The sequence below is a fragment of the Asparagus officinalis genome, chromosome 8 (genome assembly GCF_001876935.1).
Source record: "Asparagus officinalis chromosome 8, Aspof.V1, whole genome shotgun sequence".
Lineage (NCBI taxonomy): Eukaryota > Viridiplantae > Streptophyta > Magnoliopsida > Asparagales > Asparagaceae > Asparagus > Asparagus officinalis.
Window position 1 is genome coordinate 129,745,280 of NC_033801.1, and position 25,571 is coordinate 129,770,850.

At 38.8% G+C, this 25,571-nt stretch overlaps 1 protein-coding gene and 1 long non-coding RNA gene across 2 annotated transcripts; both read right to left on the reverse strand.

Moving 5' to 3' along the window:
• Positions 1,265–2,554, reverse strand: LOC109821947. Its single transcript, XM_020388102.1, has one exon. The coding sequence runs from the start codon at positions 2,552–2,554 to the stop codon at positions 1,265–1,267; it is 1,290 nt and encodes a 429-aa protein (XP_020243691.1).
• On the reverse strand, positions 4,152–14,151 carry LOC109851408. The gene is made up of 4 exons (XR_002249799.1): positions 8,990–14,151; positions 8,777–8,861; positions 8,528–8,684; positions 4,152–4,359 (listed from the first exon to the last, which is right to left on the reverse strand). It is a non-coding gene; the product is annotated as an uncharacterized LOC109851408 (long non-coding RNA).

A 25,571-nucleotide genomic window follows, 5' to 3' on the forward strand; every position in this document is an offset into this window, starting at 1 on the left:
AGGCACTGAATGCAATGATGCAATGAATGACTTATATGCAGGTGGAATGGATGCATATGAAATGTAATTCGCAATGTCAGTATCCCAATTACCAAACTTAGCTGGAGGTTTTCCAGCATTGACTCTGGAGGTTCTACGGGGTAAAACGGGAGTATTAGAAGTATCAGGGAAGAACTCGTTACCTATCGATTCAGGTGGAGAAGTCACTGGAGAGGAGGGACTTGGGACATCAACATTTGTGGGCACTGGCATAGGCACAAGAGGCGGCTCATGTTGCTGTTTCTGTCTCCTCGTGTATACTCTCAGCTCCCCCTGACCTTGACTATCACCTCCTGAGTCGCCATCACTACTCGGTAGTGTACCATCACTGCTCGGTCGCTCAAGAGGACATGGAATCATCCCAACCACGACGTCATTCTCATTATCATTCTCCCCCTCTACTAGCATCAGTAGAGCCATCTTCGAACAAGGAACTCAACTCCGTCTTCTCCCCATAAAAAGGTTCAAACTCCCGAAAAGTCACATCCATACTGACAAACAATCTTTTCTCAGTGGGACACCAACACTTGTATCCTTTTTGGCTTGATGAGTAGCCAACAAAGATACATTTAACTGCTTGCGGATCCAGTTTACCCACCATCAATCTGTGATCTCTCACATAACATGTGCATCCAAACACTCTTGGTGGAACAACAAAGACATTCAAGCCCAAGAGCATCTCACACGGTGTCTTCATCCCTAATACTCTTGATGGCATCCTATTGATCAAATAAGCTGCCGTCATGACAGCCTCACTCCATAAAAACTTAGGCACATTCATTGTCAACATCAATGAGCGTGCCACTTCCAGTAGATGCCTGTTCTTACGCTCAGCCACCCCATTCTGAGCAGGGGTGTCTGGGCAGGTGGTTTGATGAACAATTCCCTGATTAGAGATGAAAGCTGCAAACTCCTTATTGACATACTCAGTCCCATTATCTGTTCGAAGAATCTTCACCTGCACTCCAAACTGTGTCTTCACATAAGCCGAGAAATCTTGAAAACATTTGTAAACCTCTGATTTCTGCTTCATCATGTATATCCAGGTCATACGTGAATAACAATCAATGAAAGTAACAAACCATCTAAAACCACTGATAGAGGTAGTAGGACATGGTCCCCAAACATCAGAATGGACAAGTGCAAATGGTTCACAACTTCGAAGACCAATCATTCTATAAGTAGAACGAGTATGTTTTCCAAGTTCATAAGAATTACAAAATAACTATTTTCTATCCACTTTCTTCATAATCTCAGGTTCTAACATATTCAAACTATCAAAAGATAAATGCCCTAATCGGCAATGTTGAAGCATTGCTTCTGCCTCTGGCCCTCCGCTAACAGCAGCAGCAATCACTGCAGTCTCCCTGTCCAAATACCAAAGATACCAAAGACCATCACGTCTGATGCCAGTCCCAATCCTCCTCCCTGTTTCCTTCTCTTGAAAGACACACAAATCTCGATCAAATAACACGGTGCAATTTAATTGATCAATGAGAGAGCTAACTGAGAGTAAGTTAACTGGAAACGAAGGAACATGCAATACTGATGACAAGGTAACAGATGAAGTGCAATGGACCGAGCCAGTACCCCTGATGGGTTGGGATGTCCCATCAGCAGTCTGAACTGTCTCAGGATGCATATGCTTACTCGGATAATATAATGCAAACTCACTAGATGTTCCTGTGACATGCCTAGATGCACCTGAGTCTATGATCCAATCAACATGAGTTTTAGTGGATGCAAGTGCCTGAACCTGTGTACCTTTGTTCGCATGAGCATAACCAATAAAGTTACCAAAGCATGTAGTGGTAGCCAGATCCTGGGTGACTTGTCCCTTGCCCTTCGAACTCTCAGCCTGAAGCTTGAACAGACGTAGTTCCTCCAGCTCTGTTATTTCAGCTCCAGTCATCCCAGCAGTAGTCTGAGACTCATCTGTCACAGCTAGGTGAACAACTCCTTGGCCTACACGCCCCCTGCCTCCTCGACCTGCACGGCCACCAGTCTGACCACGTTCACCCCAGTTCCTTTCTCTGGGTGGCTTAGGGCACATCTGTCTCAGATGCCCTACCTCTCCGCAGTTAAAGCACTGCCTAGTCTCCCCTCTGAATCCAGTGTTATCCGGGTTGGATACCACCAGTGCAGACTTCTCCCCTGTAAGTCCACTTATCCCAGACCGTAGCCTGATACGACTCTCCTCCTGTATCATGGCCGAGACTGCCTTCTCCAGTGGTGGGATCTTCGTCTGGGTTAGTAGCAATGCCGTCCTCTGCTCATACGCTGGAGCCAATCCTCGAAGAAACAACATGGTCCTCTTCTGCAAAGAGGCCTCGCGCTCCTTGCACTCAGGGTCCTTGCAGCTCGCTAAGGGCGAAAAGTGATCATGATCGAGCCACAAGCGCTCCAGCTCTGTGGCGTACTCCTGTACAGTCCTCTCTCCCTGGACTATAGCGCTGATCTCCTTCTCGATCTGGAATGCCCTCAGGTTGTTCAACTTCTTGATGATCTCCTCCATCGGATTTTTTTCAGTCTTTGTCATCGATCCAAATTGTATTCTTGTGGTGCACAACGAAAAAATTCCGGCAGCACTTCGACAGTACAACAAGATAGATAGATCAACAAGAATTCCTGTTTCACCAAGGAAACAAGAACCAGAAGCAAGATATCTCAACAAAGTGAGATATCAGCTCTTCTCTCATCAGTTCTAGGACTGACTTGTCGAGGGAACCTAAATAAACTATTACAAATCAAGAACCTCTCTCCCTTTTTTTTTTTTACCTAATCATCTGATACAGATTACAAATCCATTTTTCCTCTTTTTTTTTCCTACTTTTCTAATACAGATTACTAATCAGCAACAGTTATGAGTGGCTGTCAAGATTTCAACAAAAGATATTAAATCTTCAGGCGAATCTCGCAGCTTCAACAAAACCTTCACGAATCTCGCAAGCTAAAAAATTCCCTCAAAATTTGCAAACAAACTCCAGCCGCTTTCTTCAGGCTAAAATCTAAGGGCCTCATAATGCCACTGCATGTTCCCCTGAGATCTCAGGCAGTTTTCGGCCCGACCGGCGGATCTTCGTCCTTCGCAGCTCAGTATCACTGAAACCACTAAGATGCGAGCAAGATGATAGCTTTATGATCGCTCACCTTGATCCCTGCCTTCACTAAAACAGCCAGAGCCTCTTCAACACGGAGGTCAACATACAGCCTAACACACCCATGTTCCCACATCGCCGCCGGAAGTTCCCTTGCACACACGTCCTCGGATCTCAAACCGACGGCTGCGTCCCGTCCTCCTTCGTACTTTCGCGTCCGTCAGGAGAACCGTCTCGTGAATCGACAAGATCCGCAGAGCCTGGAGGAGATCCATACCTTCACTCTCCTCGCACGTCAAAAAGAGCACGCAGTATATCCAGACAACCCTTCGCCCCAGCCTACCAAAGAACGAGGTCATGAAGATCATGCCGGTCCAGAAGCAGACGCGCGCATCATGAAATGTACTTAGAACTGTGAGTCAAGCAGTTGCCTTCGGTCAGCGGACCCATAGTTCAAAGGTGTTCGTACTTCGTCGGGGACGGGAACGTGGGGGCTGTCGGTCAGTGGCGCGAAGGAGGGAGGTGGTCGCGGTGAGGAGAGGGTACTGGGAGACGCAAGATTGGTGAGGATTCGGGGCCGGATTTGGCTCAAGAAGAGGGAGGCGGCTAGGTGAGATTTGCTCTGATTACCCAAGTGTAGAAAGTATTAGGTTACGTTTCTCTCATAGATAGATACCCCTTATATAAGGGCACTCTTACAAATAGGTCCTTACAACATTGACTAATTACTATCTAAATAACCCAACAGAAAACATGATCATGAAGATTGTTAGAGGGGTGCTTGTTGTGATAAAAGGAAAAAAGATAGCTATAAATCTATACATGCTCAAGGAAGAAAACCCTGCAGGAAGCTGATTCATTTGTGACATCAACCAGCCGTGTAGAAGAACATACCATGATGTGACATCATAAACTAGGCTACATGTCAGAACGAGGCTTGAAGATTCTCTCCGATCAGAAGCTGCTTCCTGGACTTAATTCCATTATGTTACAAGTAAGCAGTATCGACTGAAGTTCAACACATCGAGTTCTAGAAGTAAGACTATTCTGAAACTGGTTCATTCTGATGTATGGCAAGAACCAGTTACATCAATGAGATGAGCAAAATATTTTGTTTCCTTTATTAATGATTATTCCATGAGATGTTGAGTGTATCCAGTCAAGAAGAAGACGGATGTGTTCTCAATCTTTAAAACCTACAAAGCGCGAGTTGAGCTTGAATCTGAAAAGAAAATCAAGTGCTTAAGGTCAAATAACGAAAGAGAATATACAGACGGTGATTTTTTTGCATTCTACAAGCAAGAAGACATCAAAAGACAATTCAGTACTGCTTATACTCCTTAACAAAATGGAGTGACGGAGTGGACAAATAGAACTCTGTTGGAAAGAAAAAAAACAATGTTGATAACTGTAAATCTGGATAAATTCTTTTGGACGGAAGCAGTAAAAACCGTCTGTTATGTGATGAATCGATCTCCATCAACCGCAAGACAGTTAAATACACCGATAAAGATGTGGACCGTTAAGCCAGCTGATTATTCTAATCTTTATATATTTAGAAGTCAAGTGTACGTAATGTATAATGCCTAAGAAATTACAAAGCTAGATTTAAAATCTAGAAATTGCATACTCTTAAGGTATGCTGACGGAGTAAAGGGGTATCGCTTGTGGGATCCCACTGCTCATAAGGTTATCATCAGCAGAGATGTTATCTTTGTAGAGAACCAACTGCAAAGTGAAGAGAAAGGAAGCAGATCAAGGAATGACTCAGAGACTGTAGCTGTTCAGGTAAAAAATGATCCAAATTTTTCTGAAGCAACACCGGAACATGATGTACAAGAACCAGTCGAGTCCGAGACTCCAGAAGTTTGACGGTCAACTCGTGAAGGAAGACCACCGACTTGGTACTCGGAGTATATTACGGAGAGTAATATTGCGTATTGTCTTCTAACAGAGGATGAAGAGTCATCAACGTTTCATGAAGCTATAAATAGCACAAATGTATCTTTGTGGATGACAACAATGCAAGAAGAAATTGAAGCTCTTCATAAGAATAAGACTTGGGTACTTGTGTCACTACCACAAGGAAGGCTATTGTAAATAAATGGCTCTACAAGATCAAGCGAAATAGAGATAATCAAGTGAAGCAATATCGTGCTAAATTGGTAATAAAAGGATATGCTCAGAAAGAATGTATTGACTTTAATAAAATATTTTCTCCTATAGTTCGACTTATAACAGTCTGAATAGTCCTGGCAATGAGCGTTATATTTGACTTATATCTAGAGCAGCTAGAAGTGAAAACAACATTTCTTCATGAAGATCTTGAAGAAAAAATTTATATGCTCCAACCAGAAGGTTTTGAAGAAAGAGGAAAAAAAACTTGATTTGCAGATTGAACAAATCTCTGTACGGTCTAAAACAGACACCGAAGTATTGGTACAAGAGATTTGATTCATTCATCATGAACCTTGGATACAACAGACTTAATTCAGACCTTTGTGCATATTTCAGGAGGTTTGGCAAAAATAACTTTGTTATATTATTATTGTATATTGACGACATATTGGTTGCAGGCCCCAACAAATATCGTATCAAAGAATTAAATGCACAGTTAGCTAATGAATTTAAAATGAAGGATTTAGGATCTGCAAATAAGATTCTAGGAATGTAAATTTACCAAGACAGAATTAATAAGAAGATTTAGCTTTCTCAGAAGAATTATTTGAAGAAAATCTTGTGGCGCTTTAATATGCAAGATTGTAAGTCAATTTCTACCACACTTTCTGTTAATTTTAAGTTATTCTCCAGTATAAGTCCTAGCAGTGAAGAAGAGAGAATGGAAATATCTCGAGTACCGTATGCATCAGCAGTAGGAAGTTTAATGTTCGTTATGATTTGTATAAGACCAGACATTGCACAAGCAATGGAGTGGTTAATCAATACATGGTGAATCCTGATAAAGACATTGGAATGCTGTAAAGAGGGTCCTAAGATACATTAAGGGAACTTCAAATGTTACATTATGTTATGAGGGATCATATTTTATTGACAATGGATATGTTGATTCTGATTATGCACTTGCTGACGGAGCTGTAAGCTGGATTTTAAAACTGCAGTCAGTTGTGGCTACGTCAACAACAGAAACAGAAAAATATGTAGTAGCTCCACAAGCTAGTAAAGAGGCTAAATAGGTGAAAATGGTGTTGGAGGAACTCGGACATGAACAAAAAAAATTTCTCTATTTTGTGACAGTCAGAGTGTTTTGCATTTAGCAAGAAATCCAGTCTTTTCATTCAAAGACAAAACATATTCGAGTTCAGTAGCACTTCGTTCGTGAGAAAATGGAAGAATGAACAGTGGATATGCAAAAAATTCACACCAAATACAACCTAGCAGATTTATTGACAAAAGCAGTCAATACTGATAAATTTATTTGGTGTCGATCCTCTTATGATCTGTCGGAGACATGAGGAACATAAAGATGGTAAAATAGAAAGAATAGTGTGAAGATATGATTAATACTCGATCAAATCTTCAAGTGAGAGATTGATAAAAAGTTATTGTATCACCTACCTACTATGGTAACCACCAACCGTGTTACAGTAGCCACCAAACGCAAACACGCTAAAATGTTACTGTGGCGACAGTGTAGCAACAGTACTCACCTACCGCAAACTCACCTATATATAGCTCTCTCTGACGTTAAGTTTTAATCATCCTAGTGTCTCCAATTAAGAGTGAAAAGAAAGAGAGAGGGAGAGAGAAAGAGAGAATTATAGAGAGTTTCTCCTTGGGAAGAGATGTTGTAACTCCTAAATTTTCCTCATAGTAGATTCTTCTATCCTTGCCCGTGGTTTTTACTCCAAATTCGTTTATAAATCTGTGTGTGTTTATTTTATTACTTCTGTTCTACTATTCGTCGGGACCTTGCTTTATTGGGTCCTGGGTTTGTCCCAACAAGTAGGTGATGTAAAATCCTGCCAAAAGTATATAAAGAATCAAAACAAATTAAAATGAAACCAAGTAACATTATTATCATTGACCATTTATTAATTCCAGGCTTGAACTTTCTCCACTATATATAAACATGGTGAAGAATTACTTCTTCAGCGTAACTATTTATCATTTAATGAACAGTTATGATCTGGTTTAAATACAAAATAAAAAAAAATTCAAAGAATAATAATGATAGTCATATTTAAATAAAAACATAACTAACCTAAATTTGATTAGATGACTATGATCTATGCAGTACTTTGTCTACTGTAAATACGAAAAGAAGATCCAAATTCACTCCCTTTCGTACATAAATGGAATCATTATCATTTGGTTATAACTTTATCAATGCACATCTGGATTGCTCATTTTAACCTCTGCCGAATTCTAAAATTTGATGATTCATGTATTAGATTTTGCAGATGCCTGACAAAGACAAATAACAAAGTGTTGATACCTCATAACGGCTAGTATAATTATCAAAGACGAACACAATTTGTCTTCTTGAGCTTGTAAGTTTGTGTAAAATTCTATGTTTTCTCTCACCACCCAATCATTATGTGAAACAACACAATTCTAGTGTTTTCAATCTATTGTTTAAGAAAAATTTGTACGCTGAGTTTATGCCCAGCTGTGTACCATCCGTGGAATGATGCAATGGTTCTCGAAAATATCTTTTTAGTCTTTTGTAGAGATCATCCTTGACGAAAGGATGTTTTTTATAGATTTAAGTACATGAAGTTAGAGAAAGATTAAGCTGGTCCTACATAAATATCATTCAAAACATCACTGTAGATTTCCCAGATGATAAGAATCTGCATCTCTGTCAAAATCTTCAAATATGCTATTGGGTGTTGTCCCATGAAGAGAGGGGGATTATGATAAATCTTCAAAATGAGATTAACATGAGTTTAATTCACACAGTATGATACTTTAATAAGTTATGGTTTCTATTATCTATATTCATTTCTTCCTTTATGTAAGTTTTCCCACTGGCGTAGGGCCTACCCTATAAATATTTCTTCCAAAATTTTAAGAATAAAAGTTGTCTCTAGTATGGAGGCTTAGCCTATAAATATATATTTGCTTGTATATGCTGCTTTACTTTTGTAAGAATTTTCCAACAAACTGATTGTATCTTCATTGTGATAATCTCATCTAAAACTATTCGCTATATTTGTTTACAGCCTTTTCATTTTAAAGAGTTAACTCCAGGAGATTTAACCGCATCTAAGTAGCCAGGCCATTGACAGTAATTTTTTTAAAGGAAACATTGAATGTGTGTAAGTAGTCAGCATTGCAAGCAAGAAGCAGATTTTGGTGCCAAAAGCATGAAGAAGCAATTGGAAAGAATTATTGTATTTTAGCAAGTGTGAGTAAAGAATCGATACCAGGTTGTTATTCTTTTAACAATCTAGCAGTAGCTGCACGGCAAGAAGTTATACTTGTTCCGATGTGCGCGATAGTTCTCATGCCCACTAATCACAAGCATTGGAGACCGCTAAGACTAATCAGCAGTCTTTTTCAATTACAGGAGCAGGATGTCACCTGCCATAAAGACACCAATAAAAAAAATCATCATTAGAGCTTATTAGGCACAACTTGCGGCAACTAATAATTTTGAAAGCGACTAAGCTTACGACATGGACAACTGCGCTTGAACTGTACCCTCCAAACGTTTGCCAATCCCATAATCGTCAACGACAGAACTCAAAGTGATACCAGCTGCAGTAAATAAATTTAAAAAAAATCAGTTTAAAAGTGAAAAAAAGGCACACAAAAATCCAGAAAGAGCACTTATAGTAATAGAAGAACATATAATATTAATCCTCCAACTCTTCAGTCATACTTACATGAATCAAGCATTCACATGTGGATTCCTCAGCATTTTTAATCCAAGAGGCTAGAGCTTTCAGGAAGCTAAGCTGGCAATCAAGTAAAAGACAACACGCTTTGGAACAGCATACTAACAACAAAGATTCCAGAAATTTGTCAATAAAACCAGGCCTAGTTAACTGGAAGGGTCTGACCAAAGACAAAATTAGAAAGGGCTGAATAGAAGAGAGATTGCAATGCACCTCCCAGCTAATTTTTTAACACTCTAATGTTGATTTGTACAGCTTGTTAGTTCTGCATATCAGAAACAAAGAAAACAAAAAAAAGATTATATAATGATTGTAATAGCTAATTGGAGCTATGGAGATGATGGTGGTTCATTATCTTCCACGTCTGTGTCTTTTTGAGGGTTCTCGACTCTACTGGTTGTTATTGTCTATGAACTGTTGTTTGAACCTGTTGTAATGGGTTGGCTCGGTTGTTGAATGAAGTTTGAGTACTGATCGAGTGAGCCTCGTAAAAACATCTTTTGGAGCACTTGCTACGAAAATTCGATGACATAGTCCTTGTGATCATTTACGAGCTCCGATGACATGTGATGTTCCTCGGTAACTGTTGCAGCGGGGGGCTTTATAGACACAGAAAATGTCTATACAAGAGTGGAAAATAACAACACTGAATAAACACAGTGAAGACAAAGAACAACACATAAGGATTTAACGTGGTTCGGCCAATATGACCTACATCCACGGGAGAGAACAGCAGATAACTTCACTAATCACAAAAGAGAAGATTACAAAAGAAGAGATCACTCTCTAACCAAAGAATCACACAAAGAAAGACTTCTCTTTCTATCTCACTCTCTTCTCTCTGACTCTCACTTCTTCTCTCTATTTGTTCTGTGTTCTAAACTCTCTCCCACACCCTCCTTATATAGTTTCCAAATAATAATAAAAAATTAAAAAAGTGGTTGTTGGAACAATAATTGGGAGTAGGTGGCATAGTGATGTTAGGTAAATGGAGAAATTTTCAAAGACACATGACAAATCTTCACATTGACTTTGAAAATGAAGATCTTCCCTTTACTCTTGTTGTCTCGCCAGAAGCCCCTTACGGGCTTAACTTCCGCTTTGTTAAACTCCAAGCAATTCGAGACAATGCTCGAACTTGCGTTAAGGTACGGACTTCGTCATCATATCTGCTAGATTGTCTGCAGTACCAATTTTTTCAACCTTTATGACTTTAACTTCTCTGATGAAATAATATCTGATATCTATATGTTTGGTTCTTTCATGATACATCTGATGCTTCGTCAAATGTATAGCACTCTGACTATCACAAAATACCGAAGTAACACATTGGTGTAAGCCGAGATCTTCAACCAAACCTCTCAATCAAATAGCTTCTTTCACTGCCTCTGTCACTATCATATACTCTACATCTGTGATAGACAAAGCAACTGTCGACTGTAGAGTCGCCTTCTAACTAATGGTACTACCTGAAAAGTGGATATATAACCTGTCAGGGATCGTCTCTTATCCAAATCGTCTGCATAATCTGAATCAGAATAGCCAAGTATATGCAATCTGAGTTTGTGTTCCTGTCAAAATATAAGCCAATATTAGCAGATCCTCTTAAATATCTAAGTATCCATTTCACAACCTGTCAATAGACCTTTCCAGGCTTATTCATATACCGACTCACAACACTGACTGCATGTTAAATATCTAGACAAGTGCAGACCATAGCATACATAATGCTTCCAACTGCACTAACATAAGGAACATAAGACATGTACTGCACCTCCTTCTCAGTCTGAGGTGACAAATCTACTGAAAGACGAAAATGAGTAACAAGCGGAGTCTTCACAGGCTTGGCATCAAGCTTGCCAAATCTCTCCAATACCTTCTTAATGTATTTCTCCTGAGATAGGAATAAGCTTCATTCTCGCTTATTTTTGTGGATCTTCATTGTAATAGCCAACAAAAATATAAATAAATAAATGAATGAATAAAATAACTAAAAATTTTGTGGTGGGGAGTTTCTCCACCACTTAACATAGCGATTAGCTTTTCACCGCCCTCCAACGGTATATAAGGGGAGGAAAGGGGAGAAATTCAGGTTAAAAACGAAAAAAAATAAAGAAGAAAAGAAGAAGAAGAAGGAGACAGTGAAGGAAAAAAGGGAAAATCTAAGGTAATTTAATTTCTATTTTCTTTTTATCTAATTAGTTTCTAATAGGATAGTGATTATGATGAACAAGTTTAATTTTGGAAATACCTATTAAGATTGTATGAAAAGAGAGAATGCTAACCCTAGTTTTCAGTGAGGTCTGACCACCGGCCATCTCCTGATCACTGACGGTCCCCTTTCCGCGATCTTAGGGCTTTGGCGAGAGAGAGAGAGAGAGAGAGAGAGAGAGGAGAGAGGTGAGGAAAACCGAAAGGAGGAAAAAAAAAGGGGAAACTGAAAGAAAAAAAGAGAAACGAAAAAAAAGGAGAAAGAAACGAAGAAGGGGGGAGGAAGATGACCAGGTGCTTTTTTTTTAATAAAGGGAGGAAAATTGCTTTAAGCCCCCTGAACCATGAAAATTTTTTGAAACCGACCTTAATAATGTGAGTTATGTTTGAAAAAGGATTGGGAATCTCTGTTAGGCCCTTGTCATTTACTTTACTTGTTAACAAGCCTAACCTGAGGAATAAACAATAATTTTTTAGACTTGATAAAATTCCCTATAACCCCCTGCATTATTATAAATTGCTAGAAAGTCCAAAAGCTAGTATATGAGAGTTATAAAATTTTGATAAATTGCTAAATTAACAATAAGCTTATATGTACTGTAGAATTTGATCATTATTGATTATATTTGAGTTTATTAGACTCTAGATTATGAGTTAATTTACCTATAATATATGTTTGTTCATAATTAATAATTAGTCATATATCTTACATTATAAGTTCTGGTTGATATTCGGGAGAATAATAGTTTGAGAAAATCATGACCACTAGAGGTGAGTTCATTTCTCACTAGTATTTTATAATATGAAATTTCATGAGTTTTATATTTGATTTATCTTGTGATAAAAATAAATAAATAAATAATATGTCTTTTCATGTATATAAAGATTTGACCTATTTCTGTTGTGGTCTATCCTATAATACGATGTTAGCCTCGTACAATATATCAAAAGCTAATTTGATCTTTATGTAAAATATGAAAAATAACTTTGGCTCTCGTGCAATTTTCAAATAATTGTGGACTTTGTTATATCTGAAAGTTTTTGATGAAATATTGGAACGTATTTCAACAGTTTAACGGATTCAAAGATTTTTCGTGGTTTAGTATCTGATAAAAGGAAAAGTAAATATCCGTGAACTGTTTTAACAGAAATGAGAAGTTTTACCTTGCCAACTTCATTTGAATATCTGCAAATTCTGATATGCAAAATATTTCTCATTTGACATGTGATCTCGATGTTTTCAAACCCTCAAATAGTCCACTATGGATTGGTTCTGCCTGTCATATGGTGAATGCACCTTTATTTGACCCTTCTGTATTGGTCTTGGCCCTTCTGTATTGGCCCTTCTGAAATCTATTCTGGCCCCTCTGTATTTGGCCCGTAGCCTATGGCAGTGTTAGGTGTATTCGGTTTCCGAAAATTATCTGTTATCTGATGCGGTTTACGCATTCCCTTGCTACTGGGCTAAAATTCGTAGCCTTAGTGTGACCTATGGGGTGACTTTTACATTCATGAAATACTCATCGAGAAATAAGATTCTGATAATTGACTGTGAAATTAAGAAAACAACAATTCTCTGATTTTGTACAAATTAGTAGTTCTTTTCATTCTTAATGTTTACCTTGATTCAAAAAGGGTTTAATTCCAAGAAATTTCACAGTTTATTCAGTTACACATGAGAAATGAAATATAATCGTTGTATTCTTTCTTAAAAATGACAATATTATGATATTTGGATCATATTTTGCTATCTGTGAATTTCTCATGCAAAACTTAAAATTTGTTAATTTCTGAGAACTATTCTTATTACTATTTTGTTAGTTATCTAGGAACTCTAGTGGGAAATGTTCTCACTGAGCGTTAGCTCACCCCGTTGTTTTTAAATATTTTTTTTCAGATCCGGCGTAGCTTCCTATTAGCCGACTTTTGGTTTGAGCTTTTGACTGAGAGGCGTGATATGGAAAGCCTCTTCTTTTTAATGTTATCTTCAGCACAATTTGTTTTGTTTTGTAAAAATGCTTATAACGGTGAGCTTGTGGGGTGTAAGTACCGATCATATATATATAGTTGCTCTGATTTCTATCATCAACAGGATTATGAATATTTTGAAAATAAACTATGTGATATGAATTGCCAGGCTTGACTTGTGCATAAGACTTGTCTCGTGCACGGGTCGCTGCTGTCGCGTACCCCGTATTTTATGAATTTTCGCTGCAGATTCGGGGCGTGACGGTAAGGTAGTATCAGAGCCTAGGTTTTGACGTTAGAAACCTTGTAGGACACGCTATCATATATTATATGCGCTAGATGAGTGTTAGCGTATGGATCAATTACGTGATATATATGTCTGTATACATACATGTATATATGTATGCATATAAATATTTTATAGTAAAACCTTTTAGGGTTGTTAAGGAGTGCTTAGATGTTTATTTTATTTCACTTTGTCCTTTTTCTTTAGTAAACTGATGGATGGTTCCCCTTTTGTAGGATGACGGGAACCAATTCATCTTCTAGTTCGTTATCTACCCTGTCCAACTCTATGATTTCCGTAGATAGCTCGTGGGAACCCAGCCTGAGAGACTGGGGATACACTTCCGATGAAACTGATCCGAACGTGATAATGACTAACCATATGACCCCTGACTCACCGGAGGTCGAACCAGTAGAAGTTGTTATGGAAGATTCATCCGAGTCTGAGCTTGAACATGCTGAGGATGAGGATATCGTGGTAGAAGTTGTTCCAATTGAGTCATCACCTTCAGAAATTATTATGATTTCATCTGATCCCTCTGACAGGGAGTCCCTTGTAGCCCAGATTCCTAGTGATGACCAGAGACTTGCCCTCTCTGTGGGTGAGTCGAGTAGCCTAGGCATTGGTCCAGACCTCGACCTTGAAGGATGGGGGACTAGCGGCATAGATCCAGATCCAATGTCCAATTCTGTTGATAACCAAGACTCAGAGGAGACTGAACCAACTGAGGATCCAGATCCAATGTCCAATTCTGTTGATAACCAAGACTCAGAGGAGACTGAACCAACTGAGGAGAAGTTTAGTTCCAGCAGCTCCTCTTCTTCAAGGAAATAGAGCATAACTGTTAGGGCAATTTTGTAATATCAGTATATGGGTTTTCATAGTTACTCATTTGATTTATGTAGGACATTTTTGGTAGAAAATATGTATATATAAACCCATATACTCAGATATGTGTATGAACTAAAAAGTTAAATATTAATAATATACTTTTGGTTTGTAAATACTGATTTGTGTTATTATGTTGAGTAATGATTGAGTTTCTAATTACTTAAATTGCATATATGTGACTGACTTAGGAATTTCTCTTTGTATAATAGTTGACTGAAATATTTTATTATTTATAGGTAGATATAGCTTCAGGTAATGAGCAAACCCCTCCTAACGGAGATAGGGATCTAAATCAGACAATAGGTGAAATGATGAGATCTAGAATTACTCGTGCATTCACCTCCGGAAACTCAATAGACAACAATGCGTTGATGGATCTGCTGCAACCGGTGACAACTGTAGTCACCAGACAACAAGATCAAATTGATCGTAATCGGACGAATGGTCAAATGAGGAGCACCCAAAATTAAGAAGTGGCATGGGAGAATTCAAGAAACTATCTCCACCCAGTTTTGAGGGAACAACTGATCCTATGATTGCTGAGCATTGGATCACAGAAATGGAGAAGGTCTTCACATACATGAAATGCCCTGAAGAGGAGAAGGTTAATTATGCAGTATACATGTTAAAAGACCGCGCTTACGGGTGGTGGCAAATGCAGGTCAGGACATTGGGTGAGCAGGCATACAAGTTATCATGGGAGGAGTTTAAAAAGATTTTTTATGAAAAGTATTTTCCTTCAACTGTTCGCAAACAAAAAGAACAGGAGTTTCGAAAATTGAAGCCAGGTGATAAGACAGTAGCTGAATATGAAGAAGAGTTCACTTATCTATCAAAGTTTGTCATTCACTTGTTGGGTAATGAGGAAGATAGAGCTCGTCGCTTCGAGGAAGGGCTTCGACTGGACATCCGAAAGACGGTCAGTGCATTTGAACTCCCTACATATGGAGAAGTGTTAAAGAAGACCTTGTTAATTGAGAAAAATAAAATTGATACGAAACCAAATAATGAGGCGAGCAACTCCTACCCAAAGAAGCGGTTCTGGCAAGACAATCGCGGTGGAAGAAATAAGAATTGGAGAAACAAAAAGCAAAATTTTGGACGCAGAGAGGAGCAATTTTCAAATCAGAAAACTTTAAGATGTGATGTTTATCACAAACTGGGGCATGAAGCGAAAAATTATTGGAGAAATACCGGAGCTTGTTTGAGATGTGTCCAGAAGGATCACAAAATAGCAAATTGTCCCCTACATCAACCATCTCGGAATACTTTCCAGACTGACCAGTCCAGTGGGGGGAACAAGCATCCTCAAGCCAAGGCCCGAGTTTATTCTCTAACTGAGAAGGAAGCAGAAGCAAACAAAGATGTGGTGACAGGTACGCTAACTTTTGCGTCGGTTCATGCTCGAGTACTATTTGATTCTGGTGCATCGCATTCCTTTATTGCTACACAGTTTGTTAAGAGAAACAAATTACCCTGTGATACCCTACAAAAAGAATTGCTTGTTAGTACATCCGGAGGTAGCACATTAGTATCAACTCAAGGTTGTAGGGGTAAAATTTATATTCTCGACAAGGAACTTCCCGTAAAATTAGTGATGCTAGAAATGCATGATTGCGATATCATATTGGGGATGGATTGGTTATCCTTAAATCATGCTTCCATTTTATGTCGAAAAAAGAAAGTAGTATTTAAATTTCCTGGCCAACCCGAATTTTGTTTTGAGGACGGAAAGTCTCAACAACCCTTAAAAATCATCTCAGCCCTTAAAGCATATCGAGCGCTGAGAAGTGGATGTATGAGTTATTTGGCTTCAGTTAAGATGGTTGATGATGAAGAACCAAGTTGGGAAGAAATATCAATTGTCCGAGAATTTCCAGAAGTATTTCCAGATGAACTTTCAGGAATGTCCCCAGATAGAGAAATTGAATTTTCAATTGACCTAGTACCTGGTACGAGTCCTATTTCTAAGGCTCCTTATCGAATGGCACCTGCTGAATTGAGAGAACTCAAGATATAACTGCAAGAACTTTTAGATAAAGGCTTCATTCGGCCGAGTGTGTCACCTTGGGGTGCACCAGTGTTATTTGTGAAGAAGAAAGATGGAAGCATGAGACTATGTATTGACTTCCGTGAGTTGAATAAATTAACCATTCGGAACAAGTACCCATTACCGAGAATTGATGATCTATTTGATCAATTACAAGGAGCCCAGGTATTTTCAAAGATTGATCTCTGTTCTGGTTACTATCAATTAAAGATTAAGCCGGAAGATGTGCCAAAGACTGCATTTCGAATCCGTTATGGTCAGTATGAATTTTTAGTTTTACCATTCGGGCTCACAAATGCACATGCGGCATTTATGGATCTTATGAACAGGATATTTAAACCTTTCTTAGATCAGTTTGTTGTGGTATTTATTGATGATATTCTGATATACTCAAGAAGTAAAGAAGAACATGAAAAACACTTGAGACAGGTGTTGCACACATTAAAGAGAGAACAACTGTATGCGAAACTTAAGAAATGTGAATTCTGGTTGGAGGAAGTAGCATTTCTTGGGCATGTGATCTCTAAGGAAGGGATTTCTGTGGACCCTGAAAATGTAAAAGCTATTGTTAAATGGGACAGACCGACTACTGTGACGGAAATCCGTAGCTTTCTTGAAATGGCTGGCTATTATAGAAATTTTGTGGAAGGATTCTCTCGTATTGCTTCACCTCTAACTCGTCTTACTAAAAATGGAGTTAAATTTATTTGGTCAGATGAATATGAGAAAAGCTTTCAAGACCTAAAAAGTCGATTAGTGTCTGCTCCAATACTTACATTACCCAATGGAGACACAGACTTTGCTATCTATAGTGATGCTTCTAGAAGAGGACTGGGATGTGTACTTATGCAAAATGGAAAAGTCATAGCATATGCTTTAAGGCAGTTAAAGCCTTATGAACAAAACTATCACACTCATGATCTTGAGTTAGCGGCAGTAGTGTTTGCTCTCAAAATTTGGAGACATTATTTATATGGAGTACATTGTGAAATATACACTGACCATAAGAGTTTGAAATATATATTTATCCAGAAGGAGTTGAATTTACAGCAAAGAAGATGGTTGGAGTTTCTGAAAGATTATGATATGACCATCAATTATCACCTCGGCAAGGCAAATGTTGTTGCTAATGCCTTGAGCCGCAAGAATTCATGCAATTTAGCATGCTTAATTACTTCTCAAAGAAAAATATTAGAGGCACCAAATTGGAGTCAAATTAGCAAATATGGTAATACAACCCTCTTTGCTAGATGAAATTAAAGCAAACCAGCAGAATGATCCTCAACTGTTGAAGATAAAGAAAGATGTGGAAGAAGGCACTCGAGGAGAATTTAAGATACATAAAGATGGGTCATTGAGATTTGGAACTAGAGTTTGTGTGCCTAACATACCAGAGATAAAGAAAAAGATTCTAAAAGAGGCACATCACTCTCTGTATACTATGCATCCTGGATCAACAAAAATGTATAAAGACCTGAAGAAAATATATTGGTGGAATAATATGAAGAAGGAAATTGTCACCTATGTTGCAGAGTGTTTCACTTGCCAACAAGTAAAAGCTGAGCACCAAAGACCAGCTGGATTAGTCCATAACTTGGACATACCAACGTGAAAATGGGAAAAGATCACCATGGATTTTGTCACTGGCCTTCCAAAATCTTTGAGAAAGAATGATGGAATATGGATAATTGTTGATCGGTTGACAAAGTCAGCACACTTTTTACCTATTAATATGAAATTTTCATTAGAAAAGCTGACTAAAATGTACATTAATGAGATAGTAAGGTTACATGGTGTACCAATATCAATAGTTTCTAACCGAGATCCTCGGTTCACATCAGAATACTGGAAAAGTGTGCATAGAGCTCTGCAGACTAAACTAAATTTCAGCTCAGCTTATCATCCACAGACAGATGGCCAATCAGAACGGACAATTCAAACACTAGAAGATATGTTGAGATGTTGTGTTCTGGAGATGAAAGGATCGTGGGAAGATTATCTGCCTCTGGCCGAGTTTGTATATAATAATAGCTACCAAGCTAGCATTCAAATGGCATCATATGAACTTCTTTATGGAAGGAAGTGTAGGTCTCCTATTCATTAGGATGATGTTGGAGAAAGGAAACTTCTTGGACCAGAATTGATACAACAAGCAATTGATAAAATTCAATTAGTTAGAGAACGTCTTCGCACGGCACAAAGTCGTCAGAAGAGTTATGCTGATCAAAGAAGAAGGGAATTAGAATTTCAAGTAGGCGATCATGTTTTCTTAAAGGTTTCGCCTACCCGAGGAGTGAAAAGATTTGGAATACAAGGGAAGTTAAGCCCGAGATTCATTGGTCCTTTTGAAATTCTAGAGCGTATTGGTCCAGTGGCGTACAGATTAGCATTACCACCAACCCTGTCTGGAGTACACGATGTATTTCACATATCGATGCTTCGGAAGTTCATCCGAGACCCAAATGAGATCGTTGAGTTATCTCCAGTGGAGCTTAAGCCAGATTTGACCTATGAGGAAAGACCAGAACGTATTGTGGATTATAAAGAACAAGTACTCCGACACCGAATAATCAAATATGTGAAAGGAAAGACCAGAACGTATTGTGGATTATAAAGAACAAGTACTCCGACACCGAATAATCAAATATGTGAAAATTCAGTGGAAGAATCACTCTGAAAGAGAAGCTACTCGGGAGACGGAAGATTCTATGCGAGAGAGATATCCAGAGCACTTTCGAGATATAGGTATGTTAAGTTTCGAGGACGAAACTTTTTATTAGGTGGGGAGAGTGTAATAGCCAACAAAAATATAAATAAATAAATGAATGAATAAAATAACTAAAATTTTTGTGGTGGGGAGTTTCTCCACCGCTTAACATAGCGATTAGCTTTTCACCGCCCTCCAACGGTATATAAGGGGAGGAAAGGGGAGAAATTCAGGTTAAAAACGAAAAAAAATAAAGAAGAAAAGAAGAAGAAGGAGACAGTGAAGGAAAAAAGGGAAAATCTATGGTAATTTAATTTCTATTTTCTTTTTATCTAATTAGTTTCTAATAGGATAGTGATTATGATGAACAAGTTTAATTTTGGAAATACCTATTAAGATTGTATGAAAAGAGAGAATGCTAACCCTAGTTTTCGGTGAGGTCTGACCACCGGCCATCTCCTGATCACCGACGGTCCCCTTTCCGCGATCTTGGGGCTTTGGCGAGAGAGAGAGAGAGAGAGAGAGGGGGGGGGAGGAGAGGAAAACCGAAAGGAGGAAAAAAAAAGGGGAAACTGAAAAAAAAGAGAAACGAAAAAAAAGGAGAAAGAAACGAAGAAGAAGGGGGGGAGGAAGATGACCAGGTGCTTTTTTTTTTAATAAAGGGAGGAAAATTGCTTTAAGCCCCCTGAACCATGAAAAAAATTTCGACCTTAATAATGTGAGTTATGTTTGAAAAAGGATTGGAAATCTCTGTTAGGCCCTTGTCATTTACTTGTTAACAAACCTAACCTGAGGAATAAACAATAATTTTTTAGACTTGATAAAATTCCCTATAACCCCCTGCATTATTATAAATTGATAGAAAGTCCAAAAACTAGTATATGAGAGTTATAAAATTTTGATAAATTGCTAAAATTAACAATAAGCTTATATGTACTGTAGAATTTGATCATTATTGATTATATTTGAGTTTATTAGACTCTAGATTATGAGTTGATTTACCTATAATATATGTTTGTTCTGAATTAATAATTAGTCATATATCTTACATTATAGGTTCTGGTTGATATTCGGGAGAATAATAGTTTGAGAAAGTCGTGACCACTAGAGGTGAGTTCATTTCTCACTAGTATTTTATAATATAAAATTTCATGAGTTTTATATTTGATTTATCTTGTTATAAAAATAAATAAATAAATAATATGTCTTTTCATGTATATAAAGATTTGACCTATTTCTGTTGTGCTCTATCCTATAATACGATGATAGCCCCGTACAATATATCAAAAGCTAATTTGATCTTTATGTAAAATATGAAAAATAACTTTGGCTCTCGTGCAACTAATTTGATCTTTATGTAAAATATGAAAAATAACTTTGGCTCTCGTGCAATTTTCAAATAATTGTGGACTTTGTTATATCTGAACTTTGGCTCTCGTGCAATTTTCAAATAATTGTGGACTTTGTTATATCTGAAAGTTTTGATGAAATATTAGAACGTATTTCAACAGTTTAACGGATTCAAAGATTTTCCGTGGTTTAGTATCTGATAAAAGGAAAAGTAAATATCCGTGAATTGTTTTAACAAAAATGAGAAGTTTTACCTTGCCAACTTCATTTGAATATCTGCAAATTCTGATATGCAAAGTATTTCTCATTTGATATGTGATCTCGATGTTTTCAAGCCCTCAAATAGTCCACTATGGATTGGTTCTGCCTGCCATATGGTGAATGCACCTTTATTTGGCCCTTCTGTATTGGCCTTGACCCTTCTGTATTGGCCCTTCTGAAATCTATTCTGGCCCCTCTGTATTTGGCCCGTAGCCTATGGCAGTGTTAGGTGTATTCGGTTCCCGGAAATTATCTGTTATCTGATGCGGTTTACGCATTCCCTTGCTACTGGGCTAAAATTTGTAGCCTTAGTGTGATTTACATTCATGAAATACTCATCGAGAAATAAGATTCTGATAATTGACTGTGAAATTAAGAAAACAACAATTCTCTGATTTTGTACAAATTAGTAGTTCTTTTCCTTCTTAATGTTTACCTTGATTCAAAAAGGGTTTAATTCCAAGAAATTTCACAGTTTATTCAGTTGCACATGAGAAAGGAAATATAATCGTTGTATTCTTTCTTAAAAATGACAATATTACGATATTTGGATCATATTTTGCTAGCTGTGAATTTCTCATGCAAAACTTGAAATTTGTTAATTTCTGAGAACTATTCTTATTACTATTTTGTTAGTTATCTAGGAACTCTAGTGGGAAATGTTCTCACTGAGCGTTAGCTCACCCCGTTGTTTTTAAATTTTTTTTTTTCAGATCCGGCGTAGCTTCCTATTAGCCGACTTTTGGTTTGAGCTTTTGGCTGAGAGGCGTGATATGGAGAGCCTCTTCTTTTTTATGTTATCTTCAGCACAATTTGTTTTGTTTTGTAAAAATGCTTATAACGGTGAGCTTGTGGGCTGTAAGTACCGATCATATATATATAGTTGCTCTGATTTCTATCATCAGCAGGATTATGAATATTTTGAAAATAAACTATGTGATATGAATTGTCAGGCTTGACTTGTGCATAAGACTTGTCTCGTGCACGGGTCGCTGCTGTCGCGTACTCCGTATTTTATGAATTTCCGCTGCAGATTCGGGGCGTGACATTCATCCTTAATATCTTCTTTGCGGCTCCCAAGTTCTTCATCTCAAACTCATGTTTGAGTTGAGATTTCAACTCGTTGATTTCTGACATATCTTTAGCTGCAATCAACAAGTCATCAACATACAAAAGCAAATACACAAAATAACCATCATTGAGCTTTTTATGATAAACACAATCATCATATTTACTCCTAGAGTAACCATGCTCAAACATGAAAGTATTAAATCTCAAATATCATTGTCTCGGTGACTGTTTTAACTCATAAAGAGATTTCTTTAACCTGCACACATGATCTTCTTTTCCTTCAACAATGAACCACTCTGGCTGATGCATAAAGATCTGCTCCTCAAGCTCGTCATGTAGAAAAGCCGTCTTCAAGTCAAGTTGCTTAAGCTCCAAATTAGAATGAGCAACCATGGCAAGCAACACACAGATTGAGGTGTGTTTTACAACTGAAGAGAATACTTCATTGAAGTCTATACCTTTAGTCTGACTGTAACCTTTAGCTACCAAGCGTGCCTCGTACCTTAAAGAATCTGTATCCAGAGCTTCTTCTTTCTTCTTGAAGACCCATTTACAGTCAACATTTTTCTGTACCCTTGGTTGCTTCACTAACTCCCATGTCTGGTTCTTGTAAAGAGACTTCATCTTTTCAGTCATCGCAACAGTCTAATTTGCAGCATCATTGCCACTAATAGCCTCCTTATACGTAGAAGACTCTGGAATCTCAATCGATTCTGCTATACTCAAAGCGTAAGCAAGCATGTCTGCATAGCATTGAGGAGGTCGGATCTGTCTTTCGGTTCTCCCGGTGGTAATATTATATTGTTGCTCTTGCGGTGTATCAACGTCTGAAGTTGAACCTTCTGCAGTATCAACTGGTTCAACATGAGTGCCCTCAAATATTTTCTTTAAAGTTGAGTTTTCTAGCTCCACCTGGTTGCTAGACTCATTTTCAGTACCTGTAGTGTCAATAACAAACTTCTTTCTCGGGTGAAGCATGAATTTTTCATCAAAAATAACATCCCTACTAATAATAAACTTAGGTGACTTGGGATCAAAACACCACAATCTATATCCCGTCATCCCAGTAGCATATCCTAGAAAGATAGCTTTCTTTGCTCTAGGTTCAATCTTACCATCATTAACATGAAAATAAGCAGAGCAACCAAATACTCTTAAATAAGGGTAATTAGCAGGGACACCGGACCATACCTCTTCTGGAATCTTAAAATCAATTGATGTAGAAAGAGATATGTTTATCAAATAGCAAGTTGTATTGACTGCCTCGGCCTAAAAGTATTTTGACAAATTGGCATTAGAGAGCATGCACTGAGCTCTCTAAAAGTGTTCTATTCATCCTTTCTGCAACTCCATTTTGCTGTGGTGTATGCCGAACTGTACGATGATGAATAATACCATCATTCTTGCAGAACTGGTCAAACTCTAAGGAACAAAACTTCATCCCATTGTCGGGTCTGAGGCGCTTCACTTTCTTTCATGTGTGCTTCTCAATCATAACCTTCTATTGCTTGAAGGTTGCAAACACATCACTCTTATGCTTCAAAGAATACACTCAAACTTTTCTGGAATAATCATCAATCTATGTTAGTAGAAAACGAGCTCCACCTTTCGATGGAACCTAAGAGAGACCACAAACATCTGAATGGATATAATCTAAAGTAAAACCAACAATGTAAGCAGCTCACTCATGTCAATGTGAGAGGCTTATTTCAGCAGTCCTGTCTGAATGCTATTGTTGTGCATCCACACCTCGGTAGTCCGTAGTCGACAAGTTGACGAACGTCGTTAGGCCTGCCAAACGACAACGCCGCTACAGAAAGAAGACAGCTGAAGCGGAATACCCTCAGGTCACTATTAATATGATCGGCCGAGGGAAAGCTTCACATACTGATTCCGATGAGTCGCAAGAGAGTCATCCCCCGACTGTCCGAGAAATTTGTGACCAGTTCGAAGGAGTATATCAGAATACTCAGACTCGGACAGGAGCGGAGTATATCAGAATACTCAGACTCGGACAGGAGCTATTCGTCCGGTTAACTATCAAAAGTTAGCCAAGGACATTGCAACAAGTGATGAACATTCGGCAATAGCCGAATCTCAATCTTCAAGCTTTGTCGGAGCACGGGAGGTCTACGCTTACACGACAGGGAACCATGAAGACATAGCCAAAAGAGTGGACGAACATCATGTCATGCTCCAGGATATGTTGGCCCAGCTCCTTGCCGAAAAAGGCCAAAAACCTGAATCTTCCCGGAGGACTACTTCAAAGGGAAAATAAAAAGCGACCGAACATTCGGATCGTGAGACTCACCACCTAGGATCCTCTTCCGAAGGTGAGAGAGAGATGGAGAAAGAACTGCACCCTCAATCTACCAAGGTGGATGAACTGGAGGCTCGCCTCAACGCAATCGCCAACCGAAGCGAGCTCCGCGAAGAGGGAGTAGTGCGGCATTACCCTGCCGAGTGGGATACAGCTCCATACTCACCGAAATTTAAGGCCCCTACCTTACAACCATTTGATGACACAGGATCGTCAAATCAGCACATCTACTACTTCAAATCCCAAACTGGGGATGTGGTAGCAAACGACGCCATCCTGACGCGCTTGTTTATCGGCACTCTTAAGGGTGTCGCTTTCGAATGGTTCATGAAGCTGCCTGCTGGATCTATCCAGAAATGGGTAGACCTGGAAAGGCTATTCTTGGCCAGGTTCTTTGAGCACGATACAGAGGTCTCAGTCTCAACTCTTCTCACCACTAAGCAAAGGAAAGGAGAGTCCATCAAGGCCTATGTGGAGAGATTCCGCAGCATGGCATTACGATGCCCCTCATGTATGACCCAATCAACTCTGGTTGAAACTTGCAGGCACAACCTGCAGACCCAGCTCCTTGCTCAGATGGGGGTGGCAGAATGTCGCTCCTGGAGACAACTAGTTTCGCAAGGAGAACAAGCTGAAGAGATAGTGGCGCGAGTCAAAGCTGAAGAAGTGCCACAACCCAAGCCGCAGCAGCAACGCAATCAGCAAAATGCCCAGCGGTCTAAGGGAAATGAGACTTTGGCAGCCGACTACACGTGAGTACCACCGCCGAATAAGCAAGGCAAGGCGCCAAATCAGCAAAGAGCGCCCAAACAGTATTCGTTCAAAGAGGAGCATGTGGATACTTTATTCCAATTGCTTCGAAAGAACAACAAGCTGCAGTTACCTGAGATCAGGAAACCGGATGAAGCAGGAAAAGTAGATGGCCCTAACTATTGCGTTATCACAGGTTCCTTGGACATCCTACTAAGAAATGCTATGTCTTCAAAGACATCTTGCAGAATTTAGTGAATGCTAATGTACTCACATTAAAGCCGGAGCAGAAGACCGTATCAACTAATATGATAGCGGTCCAATTCGGTGACTTTCCCCCGGTAGTAACGGCAAGCGGTGTTGTGCCCATTCGCAAGGGAGAAATGCGCCTGAAGAATGTTCCCTCACTACCCAAAAAGGAGAAATCATGTGGGTCCACCCTGATCTACTAGGAGATCAACAATGGACAAACACTTCGTCCAAAAAGAAAGGAGGAAAGGCTAAGTCTTCCAACATGATTAGCCCCTCCATTGCTGAGAATGATGACCACCTCAAACCTCTTACCGATTCGGAAGAGGAGAGGATTGCCCTGGTAGCATACCCAGGAGACAACCCTGGCACTCTGTTCCTCTTCCTGTCTAGCAGATTGATTCTCGACGGACAGAAACTCATCGATCCCTTTCAAGCGGGATGTCTTGGACCCCT